The 19,563-nt window shown below is 43.2% G+C and overlaps 1 protein-coding gene across 1 annotated transcript in view; it reads left to right on the top strand.

Moving 5' to 3' along the window:
- The window catches only part of TFAP2D (transcription factor AP-2 delta), a 53,972-nt gene that overhangs the window by 12,915 nt on the left and 21,494 nt on the right, over window positions 1–19,563 (top strand). Inside the window, exons 4-6 of the mRNA XM_019537155.1 lie at window positions 5,153–5,318; window positions 8,605–8,723; window positions 16,976–17,117. Coding sequence (XP_019392700.1) covers window positions 5,153–5,318; window positions 8,605–8,723; window positions 16,976–17,117 — 427 coding nt within the window. The remainder of the gene's footprint in view (window positions 1–5,152; window positions 5,319–8,604; window positions 8,724–16,975; window positions 17,118–19,563) is intronic.

A 19,563-nucleotide genomic window follows, 5' to 3' on the forward strand; every position in this document is an offset into this window, starting at 1 on the left:
ATAGATAGATAGATAGATAGATAGATAGACACACTAAAGTTATACAAATGTGTGTGTTTATATATTTACACCCGTACATACACGTAGAGAGAGAAATTTTCATATCTCCAAATTTGCCAGAGTTTCAGAACAGAACAGGGCAAGAAACATTAATAAAGGGCTATACATGATAAGCTAGAGATTCCTTTTAATGCACCCGAAGATAAAAATAGAATTATAAAAGGGTGCAACATAATGTTCTTCTTTTCTATAAGATAAATCCCAGGAACTCATTTGTATGCATTATATGGGCATAATATATGAACGTATAACTCTGCTATATTCTTAAAATTTCATTCCTGTAATATTTCTTTTAATACGTTACACTGATTCTTATAGCAACACTCAATTGCTTCTTATTCACCCAGAACTTCTCTTTGTCTATGTGCCAGTTACTTTGAGTAGTGACCTGCTCATCTTATATGCTGGGAAAGTGCTTTGAATATTGCAGGGACTACTATCAACAAATAAGTATGTTATGTATATGTTCACAAACAATTTGCTACAGGCTAGGAAAATCTGAAATAAAACCACAGTGACAACAATAGAACTATAAGCCTTACATTCCTGACATAGCAATAGTGGGTTTTTATTATTATTGAAGGACAAATAACATAGGATATTTTAACTAATATTGGAAGAAAGAAAAACATTTGAGAACACAGATCAACTGATCAATGGTCACTGACGTACTAAGGCCCTGATCCAACGAAGTGCTTGTGAGCAAATGCAACTTTAAACAAGTCTGTGCGACTTAAAGTTGAGCAGATGTTTACATACTGAGCTGAATCATGGCCAAAATTGTTGCCCCTGACTTGACATTATCCTATACTTCATCTCATATTAATATGAAAGTGGACAATTCAAACCAAAATACCCATATCTCTCTTTGCATTGTAATGTGCTGACATTTTCATGGATTTCACCGGACTAGTATGTTTCCAATGTGTTAGTAGAGATTGTGCAGTAATGTTCTTGCTGTTCTCATTGAACGCATTTATCACTGGTGCTACCTACCATTTGCAATGCTAATTTTGATGAATGGAATGCCTCATTTGAAGAAAGGAAAGGAATAAAGTACACAAAATAATTTCCAGAGCTCACAATATGGCTCTTTTGCATGACTGTAGATTGCTTGGTTTTGAGAGACAGGGGTCAGATCAAGGGATGGAAGGAAACTAATAGCACAAGGGCAGCACAAAGGCCTGAATTTTGCTCCCATTTCAACTGCAAGGAGGATGTGTATGTTGCTCCCTCCCTGCCCCACTCCCGGCCCCCTCTCCAGTTGATTTCAGTGGTGGAAAGAATTGAGCTATAAAGGACTTACAGCAAAAATTAAAATACCCTCTCCATTTAGAAACATCTCCTTGAAACTTTGTGGCCTTCTCCTCCATCAGTGACGTTTCCTGTACATAAAGGTGCTTGGTATTTTGCATGAATGGGTCTGGAGTTGTCCATTGCTAAATTTGTTCTTTCCATTTTGTCCCTGTTCCCAACAAGTCTATGCTGCTTTTACTCTGAACGTTGTATTTATTGGAAGTCATGGTGATGACAAATAAGAAGATAACATCACATCCTAAAGCAGAAATGTATATGATTGCATTGAAGAATATATTCGACCTGTAGGCAGAGGTGGGGGGCAGTAACTGAGCCATGAATACTAGGTGCTGACTAAGGAAGTGAAAAAATAGCAGTTGCTGCCCCGTGGCCCTGATCATTCCTGCTGCCAAACTGCAGATGTGGAACCAGATCCTACAAACAGTTCTCCATGTGGGTAATCTTTTATCTTGAGAGAGTGGGTCTATTTTCAGAAGTAAGGCCAAATCCATAGAGCATGGATCCAGTTCTACAAGAGCATACATGTTTAAAAGGGCCTTACTAGTAGGGATAGTCCCGCTAATACCCTTCCACTGGCACCACTCACACAGGACCTTGTTTTGACACACAGCTGACTTTAGAGGCAATACCAGTGCTCAACATTGTGTGTAACAAGCACAGAATCTGCCACTCTTACTCACTTTGAGTTGAGTACTACGCTGCTTTGATATGTGGGCTTTTCATGGGAGAAAGTATTGGTAACAGTACCTGGTCCATAAGAACGACTGAAATGAGTAAAAACTACCTCCATGAGCAAGGATCTCTAGAATCAACCATTTTAACACATGAGAAGCATAGGCATTGCTCTCTTCTCTGGTCTTGCTCCCTGTCTGTAGCTAGAGACCTTTGAGAAGTGACCAGTGGTGAGAACAAAGTCTCCGTAGATGAACTGGGGTTATCTTTTGTCGTGGGAGTTGATGCAGCGCAGGGCAGGTACTAGGCTAGACATATCCCTAGTTATTGTCATTACTATTTTATGTAAAATAGAGTACAGACAGGCCTTTTGTTGCTGACCTTTGCTTCTTCTCAGTTTCATTTCTATATATTAACTAAAAATGAGTCAGAAGGAATAAGCTAAAAATGTGTGCAAGAGGCACATAGGCATAGTGTATCATCTTACACTGTGTTGTACACGTACTTTCTTTTCTCTTTTCTTCAACCCTCCCTTGTTTTATTGTCACTCGTTTTTCCCTTCCGTCTGGTTTAGAGTCTGGTCTTTAGTCCCACTGTCCCCAGTGGGAGTATTCACGTGAGCAAAGGCTGCAACGCTGGGTTGTAGGATTGCAAACCCTTTGAGATGAGGACCCATCTTTGTCTGGAAGGCACCGCACCGCTCTATGTTGCTGTAACAATGAATAATTAATATCATGAAATAATTATATGCAACAGATTTTACCTCCTTCTAATTTGCAACTTGTTTTCAAGGTTCCTAAAAATTGAATTTGGCTTCTGCAGTTTCTTAAAGCAAAAGGCATTTTTTTTTACCCTATACCTGTTCATCTCTGCCCTGCTTTTAATATGCTCTCTCTGCATATTAATGGTATTTTTAAATATTTAAGACTGCAAATATTTACCCTTATATAGTAATGAGAAGGTTTTCAATAAACTCAGATGAGAGGATGAAAGCCAAGGTGGGACCAACGTGTTTTTGTATTAAAGAAGCAATTATTTATTCAGTGTAAATTACTTGTGCACATATGGGTTTAACTGAACAGAGAAAGATAAATATTAATATTTCATTAATTTCAGTAGTTCTATTGTTTGTAAAATATGCAAATATATTGTCTTCTAGATTGAAATATCTATCTATAGCCATAGTTTTCCTCTACATATGCATATATATGCCTGTGTATGTGCATATGTCAGTATGGATAAAGGTATCAGATAAAAGAAGGCACCAGATTTTTATCACTTTTTACAAACACATATGGCAAGCCAGACATTTTTAAAATGCTCACACAAAACTGTACATTGACTTCTATGAAAGTGGGCCTGGAAGGTGCACAGACTCTACCTCATGCATGTGGCATCTAACTTCTCTACCTGAACACCCCTGTGCATGCTTAAATCAGGGATGTGGAAACTTCAGAGCTTGCACCCCACAATCGAGGGATACAAAAGTTGATACTCCTATGTTTTACCAGAAAAGCAGAGGCTAAGGTCCCAGTTCAGAAAAAAAAAAATGTGTATTCAGGAAAATAAGCCCACACTTAAGAGCTTCTCTAATTAGGTTCTTAGTTAAGTGAGGTTTCTGTTTTAAAACATTGTATTATAAATGTATATAGTCATATGTGCTTCCCCACCTTTGGTTGCAGTGTAAGTGTTGCTAATACCAATGACGTTAGGCTGAATTCTGTCTTTACTGACTTTAATAAACCTAAGTTGGATATCACCTTACTAGACCCTTAGTCCTACCTATTTAAAGCGTTACTCAGTGTGAGCATAGGTAGCAGTGTTTGGCTTTACAGTGAGTAGGAATCAGACTATCATATTCACCTTAGAAAAATAAGACGGTAAATTAAGAAAAATAAGGCTAGGTCTATGGATGCAAAGATACCAGAAGGAAGAGAGCATTGACTGGACATATAAGATATGACAAATTCTTTCACTTTTCCATGAATATTGAGCAAAAATAGATTAATTCTATTCCATTATGGGCTTTGTCATTCTTTTAGGTGAGTTCCTTCCAATAATGGATTAAGCGATTTTACTAATATCTATCTGGGTGTGAGGTATTTTTTTCTTTTATCATCTATGGATGAGAGAAACTTTTTGGGTAGTGGTTGTCTTTGTGTAAAGTTTTTGGTTGCTTGTTCCTAAATGCGTGCTCTGTGCTTATGCTGGGCCGAAGGAAGCCAAGCTGCAGCTGGAACAGAAGGCAGCAGTGTTTATGCTGGTTCTTCACTTTTATAGGAATTCACTCAGCAGTCTTGGACTAGTTCCTAAACAAGCTGGATCTGAACAGATGAACGATACGGGACAAGGTTATTGGCCATGAGTCCCATCCCTTGGCTTTTGGCAATCTTGCAGAGATTCTGGGACCTGGCCAAAGAGCTGGTAGTTTCAATAAATAACCAGGGCCGGAACTGATCTGATTGAAGGCAACATAATTCATTGGCTCTCTGGCGATTTGCACCAGCTCAAAATTTGGCTTAATGGTAGGAGGACTGTATGAGGGTTCAGAAACCTAAGAAACCACACAGGGGACATGTGCACAATTATTATTACATAGTCAATTCTCCTGGATTAAAATAGGTCACTGTTGCTTCTCAATGATCTCACACAGTTATTGGGAACGTTAAGATGCATATATATAGCAGTCAAGGTAATTAGCCATCAGGAAAGTTTCCCAAGGGATGTCATATATTTTCCATCATTCAGGGTTTCGAAATCATGCTTGGGTATCTTGCTATAACCTAACGATAAGTTGTGCTCATGCTAGATGCAGGAGTCATTGGGTGACAGTCTATGTTCTGCATTATACAGCAATTCAGACTATCTAGTCATAATGTCTCATTTGCCCTTGAAAATCTCTGTCCATAGCTTTGATTCATTTTTCATCCCTATTAAATGTCAAATCTAGTCGTTGCCCTGTAAACCTTTGGAGCAATATTTTCATTTAAACAAAAATAGTCTTGAATTTATTACTAATACCTGTCTTTGCCAAAGTACAGATGAACATTTCAGGAAGTGGTCCACTGATTTCTTCCACTAATATGTGTCTGCTGTTTTATAGGTGGCACCTGTGTCGTTAACCCCACTGATCTGTTCTGCTCTGTGCCCGGTCGCTTATCTCTGCTCAGCTCAACCTCGAAATACAAAGTGACCATTGCAGAGGTGAAGAGACGACTGTCTCCACCTGAATGCCTCAATGCGTCCCTCTTGGGAGGTATTTTGAGAAGGTAAGTTGAGGTCAAATGTGGCAGCATCAAGAAAGTACAGTCACTGCTTTCCCAAAGGATTTTTTTCCAGCATCAACTTTGCTTCTGCTGCTGTGATAGTTGGTCACATCTACAACTGGTAGAAAAATAGAAGTAGGGAGGGCTTCTATGAGTAGTTTCGACAGAAAACTAAAACGTTTTCTTGTAGAAATTTTCCACAGAGAATTTTGACATATCATTGAGAAAATGAAAATTAAGAAGCCTTTTTTGTTTTTCAGGTTTTAGACTGGTATTGTTTAGTAAAAAGTTGAAATGTTCCCCAAAAAGCAGATATACCCTCAGGTTTGGGCTGAGAACCAATTTTGATGGACATTTTCCCACTAGCTCTTGGACTTGCAAAAGGCTTCTTTACTGTAAGGTTTGGTGCTGCTCAATTCTTTACCCCAGCCAGGATAAAGCAAGGAGGGGCAAATGGTGGGGCAGTGAGGGAGGAGACAAGGGAGTCTTGGCTTTCCTGAGCACACTCAGCAGCCAGAGCAAAAGTCTGGGAGCTCCACAGAAAGGAGGTTGGTATAGGCATAGGCAAGCTTTGGGGTATCACAGTACCCATCCTCAGGCCTCTGCAACCAACCAGAGTGTTGGTCCAAAAAAGATATCACCCACAATTCATATCTCCTGGCAACAACATCCTCTTAATACCAAAGAAAGGAGGGAACTAGCAGGCTTCATCTCACACAGCTAACAGGAGAAGGACTGCGGCTTGGATGGGTGTCTGCTAGCCACAGGAATACCTGGGGCAGCTGCGTAGATGGTGCAGAGCAGGTAATGCCCTTTGCTTCGAGTTATACCAGAAGCTGCAGCCTATCTCACTGAGGTCACTTAAGGCCAGTGTCTGACCTCCATACTAATGCTGAAGATCATTTTACTACCCAAGAAGTAGGACTGCGGTTGGAGAGCACTTACCGTGTTTTGTTACATCTCCAGCGGTGGGCGTTCGTGCTCTCTTGCTCAGTCAACCCAGCTGTAAATGTGGAACACATCATTTGGGTTAGGGAATCCAAGGCAGCCAGATGCAATCCTTTGTGTAGTATCGGCAATCCCTTGTGTAGTGTGGGTGTGTCTTAATCAAGGTGGCTCAGCAGATCCTTACGTGTAGGTAAACCTAAGACCTTTCATTTTTGGGCTCCAAGCGCATATGTACATGTGTTAAGGGTATCTATAGATGTGCTCTGGGACAGGGGGGTGGGCACTTTAGTTAGTGAGTCATGCTAATTAAAAGCGCCATGCTGAGAAATGATGGTGAGGCACTTTGAACTAAAACTCCTTGAATGAGCTTCAGTTTAAAGCTCCCTGTCGCCATTTTTCAGCGCGGGGAGACTGATGCACATAACGCTGGAGCCTGCATGAGCCTGTTACTTTCCCTGCAGACTCGAGTAATCGGCAGACTCGGATGTGCTGTAAATCCGGTGTGTTGGAGCAGACTCGCTTAACTGAGTCTTCTCCGACATGCTGCGTTTCCGGCACGTCGGAGAAGTCTCGCTGCACATCGATAGGAGCCCTAATTAGTACTTTACTGGGAGTCATGGGCTAAGGTCTAGATCCACAAAGGATTTAGATTACTGGCTCCCACCAAACCACCTTCATCATGTGACTAAGGCCAAAATGTAGAGCCCCAAAAACTGACTTAATTCCTGCCAAATTTTGAAGGCCTCTAAAATCAGCTGGAACCAAACTCTTTTTCTTTTTGGCCAGGAAAGGTCCCTAAGTATCTAAAGATCTACCTAGAATGGCTTGCGTCCTGACACCAAGTGTCCAGGACGCTAACCTGTCCCCACCTCCTTCCCCCAGCCCCAAGCTCCACAAACTCTACCTCCTCTGTAGACACTGATCCAGTGAGTGCTTTTGGGGCAAGGTCACTGACACAGTGCTGACAAAAGCATGAGTGTGAAATGCCAGTAGCACAGTGGTGTGAGCGCTTGCTCATGAGATATGGATTCCCTGGTCTGAGGGAATAGGAGCTCGCATCTCCTAGTTAGCTGCCAAGATATTCAAGTTTTGGAGAGCAGGGTCCTTCCTTCCCTCCTGTTGACGTTGTTCCACTTTACACAACCTAATTCAATGTCCAGCGGGCCTAAGGGAGTGAGAGAGCGTGAGGATGACTGTGTTGCCTAACATTTAGGGTGCTCAGCTGGGAGGAGGGAAAAGTGCGTTCCATGCCGTGATTCAACGAATGCATTAGTATTTTAAATGTAGTATTAGTTGGAGCAGAAATGGGAACCCAGGTCTCCTGTCCCAGGCAAGTGCTCTAACTGGAAAGAGTGAAGCTCACTCACTCTCCTTCTCTCTGGCCCAATGAATATTTAATTATTCCATGCAAAGTGATACATCTTTGACAGGAGGGATTGAGACAGCCCCACCCTGGGATGCCCTATAGCCCGGGGGTAAGAGCATTCTCCTGGAAGATGCAGCTTCAAATCCCTTCAGGCAGAAAAGGAAATTGAACCGGGACCGCCAGTGCTCTGGGTGAATCCTTTAACCACCAAAATGCTGGATAAAAGCAGGGGGGTGGAGGGAGCAGCAGTCAGTTAACAATACTCATTGTGTGAGAAAGGGGTAGGACAGGTGCCCAAATCCAGGAAAGTGTTCTGGGTGAATTACAATCAGAGAAACACTTCCTCACAGTCCAGGATGGGGCTTCAGTCACATAAGTGTCTTCAACATTTCCTATTGCTTTCCATTGATGGCTTCCTACAGGGTTTTGTGAATTCTATTCTCAGGTGCCTAAATCCCTTCATGCATTATACAGGGAGACTAATTCTGTTTTCACCTAGTGGGTGACCAACGTACAGCTTGTGACTCACTCCAAGCTACCAGACTAAGAGAAGTATTTGTTCTTACACTTCTGTACCAACAATTCAACACTCCCTGTGTGTCTAAGTGCTCTCATTACAGGAACTGAATTGTCCTCTGGAAACACTCAGAGTTCTCAGTTCTGCTCTCGCTGCCTAACTCAGGGCTAAGGGGTCTACAAGGCAGCAGGATGCTGAAAAGTTATCTGCTGCTCTGAATTGTGATGCCTAAGTCCTTCTGGGGATCGGGCCCTAAGTACCTTCCCTGTGTGAAGAAGAGTATGAGGATCGGACACTGAGAGAGTTTCCAGTGAGATCAGCAGGAGCAAATTCTCCATTTGCAAAAGTAGTGACTGTCATTTGTAGACTGGCATTTCACTTTAAAAAAAAAAAGAAAAGGGTAAAGAGAATAAAACTCAGGGTGATTTTTAAAATTTATTTTACTTTTCTCATGGCAGAGCAAAATCGAAGAATGGGGGACGCTGTTTGCGAGAAAAATTAGACAGACTGGGATTGAATTTGCCTGCTGGAAGAAGGAAAGCAGCCAATGTCACCCTCTTGACTTCTTTGGTAGAAGGTAGAGTATAACAGTGTCACGGAGTAATGCCATCATGCGATAATTTACACTGATGCAATGCTGTCCAGCCCTCTGATTAAGTATCATTGTCTGCATTTCAAACAAAAAGGTGAAGTGACTTGCCTGAGGCCATAAATGGAAGTCGCTGGCAGAGACAGAAGTCAAAACAAAGCCCAATGGTTTCTGCTCCCTGCCACTTCCCCTCACATTTCTGTGTGATCTGCTCTAGGGAACTTGCAACTTAATCCAAGATGCTCAAGGTCCCATTGCAAGGTAGGTATTCTATGCCCATTTGGCAGATGGGATATTTAATCAGCAAATTTTTTCATTTTGCTTTGTGACTTTTCAGGGACCAGTCCAAAATCTTGAAAATGTTCATGAAAGTGCATAGTTTTTGACAAAAAAATCACAGAAAAACTCCTTTTAATTAGCTCTTGAGTTGACTCAGAGCTGTCTAGGATTTTCTAGCTGTTCTTTGCCATTTCAAAATCATTTATCAGACACTCCCTACCTGTTGTGGTTGGCCTGCAGATTGATCACAAGCAGCTCTGTAGACCTGAGAAATGAGCTCTTGGCTCCCACTGAAGCAGAAGTGCTTCCCTCCTCACAGGATCACGTCCTTTCAGAGCTAGTGAATGTGGCTCCCAGCTCCTAACTGTGAATGTGGGATGTTTGCCGCAAGTAGGAGGCAGGGATCAATCAATGGGAGTGCAGCACACTTTGGAGGGTCTCAATTTCTCTTGTGATTGAGTCCACTGGGCAAACAGGGCTCAGCTGTGACTCTGGCCTTGTCCCCATTATGGATTTTCCCTCACTGTAGCTGGTTGTAATCCAGACAGATCTGTAAAGTAGATGAAGCCTTTCTATATGCACCAGCCTTTGGGGTAAGAGCCATCCTTCCCTTTATGCACCTTTAAGGGGCGACCCATGATCTTGGCATATGAGAGTAAAATAGAGCTACATGCCCACTTACTGACTCACGGAAACAGGTAGACAGAGAAAAGGTGTGTGGAGAGAGAGCTCATCCCATGAATTTGCTGGCTGGTTTGGGGATGATGGGATGTAGTAATTTATTGTGGGTGTAAACAGGTAGACTATTTACCCCTTGGAGTAAGTGGGGAAATTTAGGAGGAACTTGAGGTTAGCAAGGTGAGACCCACACTAGGCTTTATCCTGGGCTACTGCCAACACCACTAACAAGTTCACGGTACTGATTCTTCCCAATCGATGAGCAGGAGGGAGTGAACCTCTAGACTGCAGCAAGTCCCAGTGTACTCATATTGATGATGCAAAGTTCATGTTCTGCCCAATATTCATTTAAAAGGAGTTATTTGCAGGAGCATTGCTGCCATGGGGCTTGTTCACTAGAATATGCATAGAAAGCGAACACCAACGGGGTAGGAGCAAAGCCAAATAGACTTCAACCTCCTAGCTGAACAAGTGCTGCCTGATAGATATCTGGAGGTATCTACCTGGCCTTGTTGGCATATAAATCATATTCACCTTATGCCCCCCTGGAGTATCGGATTAGCACAAGTTACTCTCAATTACTACATGTCCACCTTTTACTACCCTCACTGTGAGGATTATTCTCCTGGTGAAGCTTCCATGGGAACAGCACATCAACTTCAGCATCCAGAGGAGATTGAGGGAGTTACAACAACCTCAAAATTAGGATTCCCTGGGCCTCTGAATGCTGGAAGCAGCAGAGGAGAGGAGGGCAGGGGATGAATCAGTCCATATGTCCTGCATTAATACTGTTCCTCCATTCTGTACCACTATGAGAGACAGGACGCTGGTGCCAGAGACCTTGGCATCTCTTACGTTACGTTCGTACAGAAGGGGCATATTTGCTCCTCCCATGTGAAGTCAGTCCCTGGTTTTATAGCCAAATTCAAATTCTTGTTAAACTCCCACAGGCTTTAAGATGTTCGCATGGACCTCGCAACAGTCATCCATGCTTGGTCACTTCTGTGTGTAGACATGTATGTGGCTCTCAGAATTTTTTTTTTCTTATTACTGTAACAGCTGAGCACACTGCACTCTTCAGTGCAGCCCGGGAGGTAGGTGCACGCTATTGTCATTATTCTACAGGCTGGAAACAGACGCACAGAGAGACATAGGCCTAAATTCATGGAGGTATTTAGTTGCCTCACTTATGGATTTGGAGACCCCCACACTTTTGTGAATCTGGCCATACATGACTTGATCATGGTTACAGATGGAATCTGTACCAGAGCAAAGGACTGAATTAAGTCTCCTCTTATTCTGAAATGGCCCTAGGCTGTTGGGCATGCTGCTAAATCACACTGCTATTTGGGGAAGGACTTTGCATCTTGGGTGGGAAGAGATCAGGTGAAGATGTGGATTTTGTGGAAGCTGGAGTGGAGAAATGTTGATTGTTTTGTGGATTAGCTTCTCTAGAGCAGAGGAAAGTTGCTGGCTGGCTTCAGGTCTGTTTGTTCGATGAGGATTTTATTCTTCCTCCTCTACCTGGAGCTCAGGTTAGGCTTTTTTTCACATGGTTAGGCTGAGTTCAGAACAAATGAAGTTGGTTGAATGTGATGGATTCAATAGGGTGCAAGCTCAATATTTCTAGGTCCACTTTAGCAAAAGCACAACTTCCCCCCGAGGTCAAGAAACAAGGGTTTTTACTGTGATATTTTTTCTTGACTGAGACATGCGTGAGACAAGCTTTCAGGCACAAAGCACCCCTCCTTTGGTTCAGGTACTTTGTACCTAAGTGCTTTTCTAACACTTCTTCCAGGAATGCAGTTAATTCAATAAAAAGATATCACCAAAAAACCCTTACTTCCTGCTTATTTCCTGGACCATCACAGCTGCAACAGCCCTTCATCCTCATTGATGCAGGACATGCTTGCAGCACCACCACAGCACGTAAGTGTAAGTGTAGCTCTTTGGTGCTCTCTTGCGGCTGGTTACAATAGAGGATTTATGAGCTATTCCTTCAGCAGTCCCTTCTCACATCCCCTGGGACCCTCTGCATTGATGCTTTCTCTCACACAGGACAGAGTCACTTTTTGAGGAAGCTTCCCAGACTCAAAACTTGTTAGTCCAAGAGAGCTAGGAGTCAGAAGGGTGCTGGAGTGCAAATGTCACCTTTGCTGGGATGGGGTACTAAGGTACTAGCAGAGAAAAGAACGGTACAAGGTACTAACAACAAGGTACTAAGGTACTAACAAGGAAAAGAAAAAAAAAACCTGATTTCTGATACAGGAAATCATCTAAGTAATTATAACGCAGTAAGAATTTTTAACACAATTTAAAAAAAAAGGGACAGAAAAAATCCTGGATTTTTCTTCTCTCATCTCAGACCCAATTGGATTTTACACAAAATTGTCTTGGCCATATCCTTCTGTTTGGGATGCATGGCACTGCACTTCCCAACAAACAAAGGCAGCAGGGAAAGCTTTCTTCTAGCTTGCTGTAAGCTAGACTTTTCTTCCTATCCCTTCCGTTCGTTTGCACAACCCTTCCCCTCCCAGTTTTCCCATTTTGGAGTGGACAGACGCACATCTGACCTCGCAGCTGTACTGGGGAGGCAAAGCCAGAGGAGGTAAAGGCAAGGAAGAGATGCTAGGAAGTTCAACTTCAGAGCTTTCTCCTCCTGGGACATTGTCTCTGCCTTCACTCCAGATAGAGGCATCCTTCAGTCTTGGCTAGACTCGGGAGAGTTTCATGCTCCTTGAACCTGCTGGCAGAAGCCTGTCAAGGTACACAGTCTGGTCCCTGAAGCAGGGCTTTCCAGGGCTGCCTGGGCCAGGTCCCCTTCAGCGACTGTCCCTTTCAATCATGCAAAGCGTCTTGGTCAGTTGTCAAATGGTACAGGAAAGTGTTTTCATTTGGTGCTGTCTGTAGCAGCAAACAAAGCCATGGCCTAGATTTGACAGGAGGCAACGAATGATCCCCGCCCGTGTCTTTTGTCTTTGGATCAGGGAAGTGCAGTGGACCCTATGGGTGGAGTGATTGTGCGTGTGCATGTGTGTGTGTGTTTGAACCACAAAATCAATTGCAAAATTGGGGGCTTTTAAGGGTTCCCACTTTTTAACACTCCACTAAAATAAGCAGGTGGTAAAAATAAAATAAAATAAAATTAGGTGGTAAAAAAAAGAAGAAACTGAGAGATTAGATGAAACGCACAATAGGAGCAGTGTAGCTTATTGATGTTTTCCAGATTCCTGTTATTTTCTTATTAATGTATTTTTTTTTATGCAAGTGTCACTGAGGGAGGACAGGGAAAATGTTTTAATGAAGCTTCATTCAGTCTGTTTCTCAGGTATCTACCAGACTCTCAGACAGGGGGTGCAGAACTCGGCAAGCAGCAAGAGATATATAAAAAAAAAATCCATGTAAAGACTGAAAAGTAGCATGCACTATTATCAAGAAATAATTAAATCTTCATGTAAGAAGCGGTATGCTGAGGTTGGGGGGTAATGTGAACATCGTCAAAGTGAGGGTGTGAAGAAACATTCTCTACAGAGTATAATATTTGGAAGCTAAAATTTCTACTTCAAGAGTCTGTTTCATAGGTCATGTCTCAATTAAAGAACCTATGACATAAATTAGTTTTCTCTTGCCAAGCAACATACAATTCTTAAACCATTTTTTAAACTGCGGATGTGCGGGTGTGTGTATGCATATATACATGCATGCAGACATATATACACCTCTGCATAATTTGTGTGTATGTATGTGTATTATCATATTTCATCAGTCAGCTAGATAGCAGATACACAAATCGATGGATCTATCTAGAAAATATGCTGCCACACTGAGAGATTTGCACACGCCCTGTTATACCTTTTTTATATTGAAGTAGGACCCGACCACAACTGTAATCCTGACTCAAGACACAAAATCAAAATTATAGTGGTGTGTGTATTCAATGACTAAATAGCAGTTATAAAAGCTACTGTATTTTCATTCATTTTTCTGCTTGTATTCAAATTCTCCTAAGAATTTGAATACAAGCAGAAAAATGAAACAGAGCATACCTAACTTGAATCACACTGCGAGACATGCTTGCATACCTTGCTGAATCAAGGTGTTAAATGTATTGTAATAACCCCTAACCTAAAAGATCCAGTTACGGCCAGGGGATTGCTGTCCAGAAGATAATCATTTCATCTAGCAAGAATGCTCAAGGCTTTCACATGTGTCTTTATTCTACCCTGCAGTGGAAATAAAACATGACAAATGTTTCTATGAAGCAGAACCGTGTCATGGTGTCAACGTAAAGCAGGCTCATGGGGTTTTGCAAAGCAGAGAAAGGGGCTATGTTTGAATTTGGTGGGTGAGCGATAATGTCACTCTTGCTAAAATTATCTTGTTTGGATAGCTACTGTTGCACTTGAATTATGTTTGAATGCTTTTAATAACTTCCCAAATCCAAAGCTAGAACTTTTCTATGTATCCTCTCTCTGGTCAGAAGTGACCAGAGATCCATGAACCTCAAAAACCTTCCCCCTAAACCTTCATGTAAGCTACAACCTCAGGACAAAATGGTTTGACTTAAGTTGTGAACTAATCAGTTTGAGATTAGGGTTCCTTGATCCTGGACACTGTATAAATAGTAGAAAGCAGTGTCTTCCTCCAACTCTAAGACACATGCAGGTGGCTGGGCCTTTGCTTTGCTCATTTTAGCAGCATCCTCGCTGCATCTCACAACCAGAACAAATACTTTTTTTTAACATATAAAGTCAGATTTAATTTTAAGCACTGATCTTTGCATGCAAAAGTGATTGTGCTTGCCAGAGTTGTTGACCCTGCATTTCTTTAACTGATACAAGCACTTAAGAGTTATATGCCTTTACTGATGTCTGGAGAATGGGGGATTACATACTAATACTGAAGATGTTCCTCTAGCAGACAAACTTAAGGGAGAATAAGGATGTGGTGGCAGACTCTGTGTGGGAAAATGTATTAGAGTGATTTATACCTTCAGGTGCAAGGAATTTGCTGGACTTTTGACTGTTCACTTAAGAGAAATTTCATGGCAAATTAAGCTGAGGAAAAGCAGGGGTCAATAAACTTAAAAAAGGACCATTCAAGGACATGCAGATGGAGTGAAAAGCATCACACACCTGCACAAAGCCTCAGTAATCAGAGACTAGAACTAGACATCGCCAAATAAAGCAGATCACCTCTGTTGAGATGTGTCCCAGCACCTGGGGGAACCGTGTCTCACCTGTTGTCCCACCAGCTGATCTTGTAGGACAATGGGTGATGTGTTCCCTGCTTCCAGGGACGCACCTCCACCAATCTGTGCAGCAGCACCTGCCCAACTTTCCCCACTTCCAGAGATGTGCCCTGGAAGTCACTGGGGGCTCATCTCTGGAAGTGGGGAAAACTGGGCAGGCATTTCTGGGGAGGCTGGAGAGTATGGGCAGCTCCAGGCTGGCCGTGGTCTCCCCCCATAAAGTAAATACATGTTCACCGCAATCAGGCAGGACAAATGATTGCAGCTTTTTGTTGCAGCTACGAATTTGGGCATGTGCAGTATGACAAAGGGTTTGAACATCTACTTGCTTTCACTTTCTGCTGCCATAAAAATGTTTATGGAGGCACAAAGGCAACAAAAGATGACATCTAATTGCACCCAGGCTCCCAGGCTTGGGGAAGGAGACCTGCATGGGTTTGGAGAGATGGATTTCACCTTCCTGCACATTGCAGGACTTTGTGGCAGCCCCTCCATGGTGTTATTTGAGTTCTAGGGCTTGAAGGGTCACCACTATGCCCAGCCTATCCATACACTTCAGCTGGTTTACACACTTGATCAGCATATCCCTTACCTTGACCTAGATAGCTTGCTTGCCTCCTCTAAGCTCTATGGCGGAGAGATTCAGCAGCCCACCCAGGTGTCTGTTGTCTCTATACAGCCTCTGTGAGCTAACAGTGTCATGGAAGGACTTGCATCAGCCTTCTACAATGGAGCAAAAATCCTTGGGACCATCTCTGGAAGTTTGGGTGCTTGCTGAGATGCTTAAATATTATTCAGGGAATGGAAATCTTGGCATAAAAAAATGTGAACATCTTTAGTTTAGCGCAGTCCCAAACTCAGCATCTTTTCCTACCTTGCTGAGCTGCATGGTCATGCTCCTTCCCAGAGACTTCACTACCAGTTCTAAAAAGTCACACCCTTGCCCCCAAATCATTTCATAACACATGAATGGAGGTAATGACACTCTTGTCCATACAGCCTGAAGAAGAAGTCACTCTGGCTTGATTAAGCATGAAGGGGGGCAATCTCCAGTGGAGGTGATGGGCTGGGCTGGTGGAGCACAATGTTCAGTTCCTGTCTCTGCCGGGACTGCCTTTATGATCACAGGAAAATCACATGCTCCCATTGCCTCAACTCCTTACTTGTAAAATAGGAAAAGAATATTTCCTTTTTCTCCTCATTTGGTTCGCCTTGTCTGTTTAGATAGCAATCTCTGCGGTAGGGGTTGTCTCTTAGTTGTGTTTGCATGATGGCCATCGTACTTGGGTCCTGGATATATCACCGTCTTCTACCTTAGGTACTTAGGTACTCCTTTCCCTTAGTTAGCTAAGCAGTTCACTGCATATAATGTTTAGCCTAAGTATGCTCATGTGAGGCAGGGAAGTGCTCCCCATGGAGACCCAGAGAAATGAAGGCTCAGATCTTCAAAATGGCTACTGTATGTCTACACTCACCCCTGTTGCAGGCCACTGCTGGAGCCTGTGCTTACTTTCACTACTGATCCCCACCCCACCTGCAGCAAGGATGAGTGCAGACACAGTGCATCGTCACGCTCCGCAGTAAAGGGGAGCACTGTGAAGGGATGGGCATCATGGCACAGCTCTGTGCCACCAGTTCCCCATGCTGGATTGGACCTTTGCGGTCTGCATCAGACCGCTCTGTGGGCTGGACCCAGCACACAGGTTATAGGCTGATCTTTGCCCTTGATGATCTAGGGCTAAGTGATTTGACTGTGGTCACACAGCAAGTCTGGCAGGGCAGGGAATTGACCCTGGTTCTTCCTCCTAAAATGCTCACTATTAAAATGTCCTTCTTCCCCTCCAAGTGGCATTGTAATGCAAACCACAAGTGACCTAAGGGGCCAGAAAGTGAACCCACTCACACCAGTGAGATCAGGAATGTACTTACACTGAAAAGACCTGTTGTTCCTCCTGGGGGGCACCAGTGGGGTATGACTAGGAAAAAAAAAATGTTTCCTATGACCTGACTGACCCACTTTATCTACCCACAGGGGAAGCATTACATTTGGCCAGGGATTTTGGCTACACCTGCGAAACAGAGTTCCCAGCCAAGGCAGTAGGAGAGCATCTCGCCAGACAGCACATGGAACAGAAAGAGCAAACAGCAAGGAAAAAGATGATCTTAGCAACAAAGTAAGCATGAAAAAAAAAGTATTCCACACTGTATATCTGCCTGGATACTTTTCATACTGAGCACTGGTAGTTTACTATGATTCGTATTACAATAGTGCCCAAAGACAGCAAATAAGATAAGGACCCCTTTGTGCTAAGCCAGTGATTTTCAACCAGGGAGCCACATGACCCTGGGGTGCCTGAAGATCCTTTCAAGGGTGCCATGGGGTGCCACACAATGTTGGCACTGTTAGGCGTGCAAGCACAATTCACAAGATAATCCTAGAGGTTTCAAATAGGAATCTATAGTGTTTGAAACCATTCTGCCCTGATGTTCTTTGCAATAGAAGAACTGCTCGATTATTTTTGGTAGTCAAAAAACAAGTGAAAACTAGGAGTGGGCATTATCTGGGGGGTGCCTTGAGCCTAAGAGGGTTGAGAAAGTAGAGGCAGTCGGAGACGGCCCTTAACTGAAAAAAAGCTTACACGTTGTCTGAAATGAAAGAAGAGCATAAGTCTTTGCAGGTGTCGGACTCTGGTAGGCGCCATCGGGGTGAAGTAGTGTGAGTCACGTCAGGCGGTCCGCATGATATCAGGATGCCATCTGTGATATGCTATTGCTACTCCTAACAACCTCATTCATTGTAATAAAGAGACCACAGGCTCCGGTTTTTATTAACAAGGACTCTTCCAGGTCCACAAACAACCCCAGTATTAACATCAAGCACATTCAGGCGTGCTAGCCAGGTGCTAGCCAGGTTATCTGGCTACATGGCACAAGCATAAAACACAGCCCCTAGCTCAGTACATAGTATTCAGAGTCCCAGGCCCCTCTTTATAGACCTGGCAAAACACTTCATGTCACAGCCTATGCATCCTAGTTTGTATCAAACACTAAACATCTGTAGGTGATATCACTCACATCCAGTTCTCACCAGACCCTGAGACCTCCCTGTCAGATAAGGGAACCTGTTTTCTAAGTCCTTCTATTATTTAATTTGGTGGCTTGTACCCATAGTATCCACTGTTATCCATCTGTTGCCCTTCTGAGATGCCCAAGACCTAATACTCCTAACTTTCTCAGCGTTTCTGCATGTACCATATATAGTCTGCTTTCTAGTCACCAAGGTCTATTGCTCATGCTGTTACTGAGACCATGCTGTTAAAAAAAACCAAAAAAAACACAGTTCTACTGGAAGGGAGACATATGATTTACACTAGTTGGACCTTATGTTTGATGCCCATCCCGTGTTATCATTTTTCTTGCACTGTTAGACAGGAGATCTGTCAGCCCTTTAGAGCACCCATCAGATGTCATCGTATCCCTTCTGCAGCCAGTGCTATTAAGCCCTGCTGCCTTGCAGAGCTGAGATATGTTAGAACGATACGTGCTAGTGCTCACAAGGGGCTATGAAGCACAGTGCTCTGCATGGGGTCGTATGGGTGGTAAGAATAGGTATGGATCTCACTATGGATCTCATTTGTGCATTCAGGCTAGTAAGCCCATGGTGAAACTGCAGGTTAAGAGACAAAATGAATGCAGAGTATAAGCAGCGTGCTTCCCATGTCGGGCACCGATACAGCCCGATGAATTTCAGAATAATTAAATAGCGAAGATGTTGCTTCAATGCCAAGCTGCTCATGGACAGCTCATGGACAGCTGTGTACACCTTGGAGTATTTAATGGGTAGATTGTGCCTCCAGGCACAGCCCCCGGCAAAGGGCGGTCTCTGTGAGCTGTGTCACCGGAGGACTAGCCTCAGGAGGCCCCACTCCTCAGGCCTGCCCCTTCTCTCTCCTTTCTCTAGGAAAATACATGGTAAATTGTCACTGGCTTATGCCAGCAACAAATTACTATCCTCCCCAGATGGGATTAACTCTGCTGGATGGCCCACAAGGGAATACTTAAGTATCTGTCCAGTCTACTCCCATCCCATCTACCATCCCATCCCCTCTTGTGCCCACTTCACCCTTGGTAGGCTATCTGAAGGCTCTCAGTGGCTATCTTTTCCATTGAATGCCCTTGCACCAATGCATAGGCCCAGTTATAACCTAACTCATGTATCACATTGCGTGTATACATCCGCAAGGGAAAAATAGGTAGAAGGGAAGGGAAATAGAAGTTCTAAATGTAAAGATGGCCTAAAGTTTAACAAATAAATTGCTAATTTGCAGAGACATAATATATCATATTTCTCCTCCATGGGCAAAAAATACTAACTAGTGGCCTCAAGTTAACAATATCTTTAAAAAAGTAAAGCTAACATTTATTGCACAATTGTACAAAATGACTAATGTTGTGTAATGGGCTGGCGAGAGTGTATGCTATCGCTGCCCTCTGCTGGGTGGAGTTAGAACTAGTAAACTGCAGATCCCAGTTCTCATATTATTGGGTGCCCACATGCTACAGTGTCAGGTATCATATACAGGTCTGTAATATAATGTTGCCTCCATAGCTATGCTAACA

The sequence above is a fragment of the Crocodylus porosus genome, unplaced genomic scaffold, assembly GCF_001723895.1.
Source record: "Crocodylus porosus isolate Cpor-Errol unplaced genomic scaffold, CroPor_comp1, whole genome shotgun sequence".
NCBI classification, from domain to species: Eukaryota; Metazoa; Chordata; order Crocodylia; family Crocodylidae; genus Crocodylus; species Crocodylus porosus.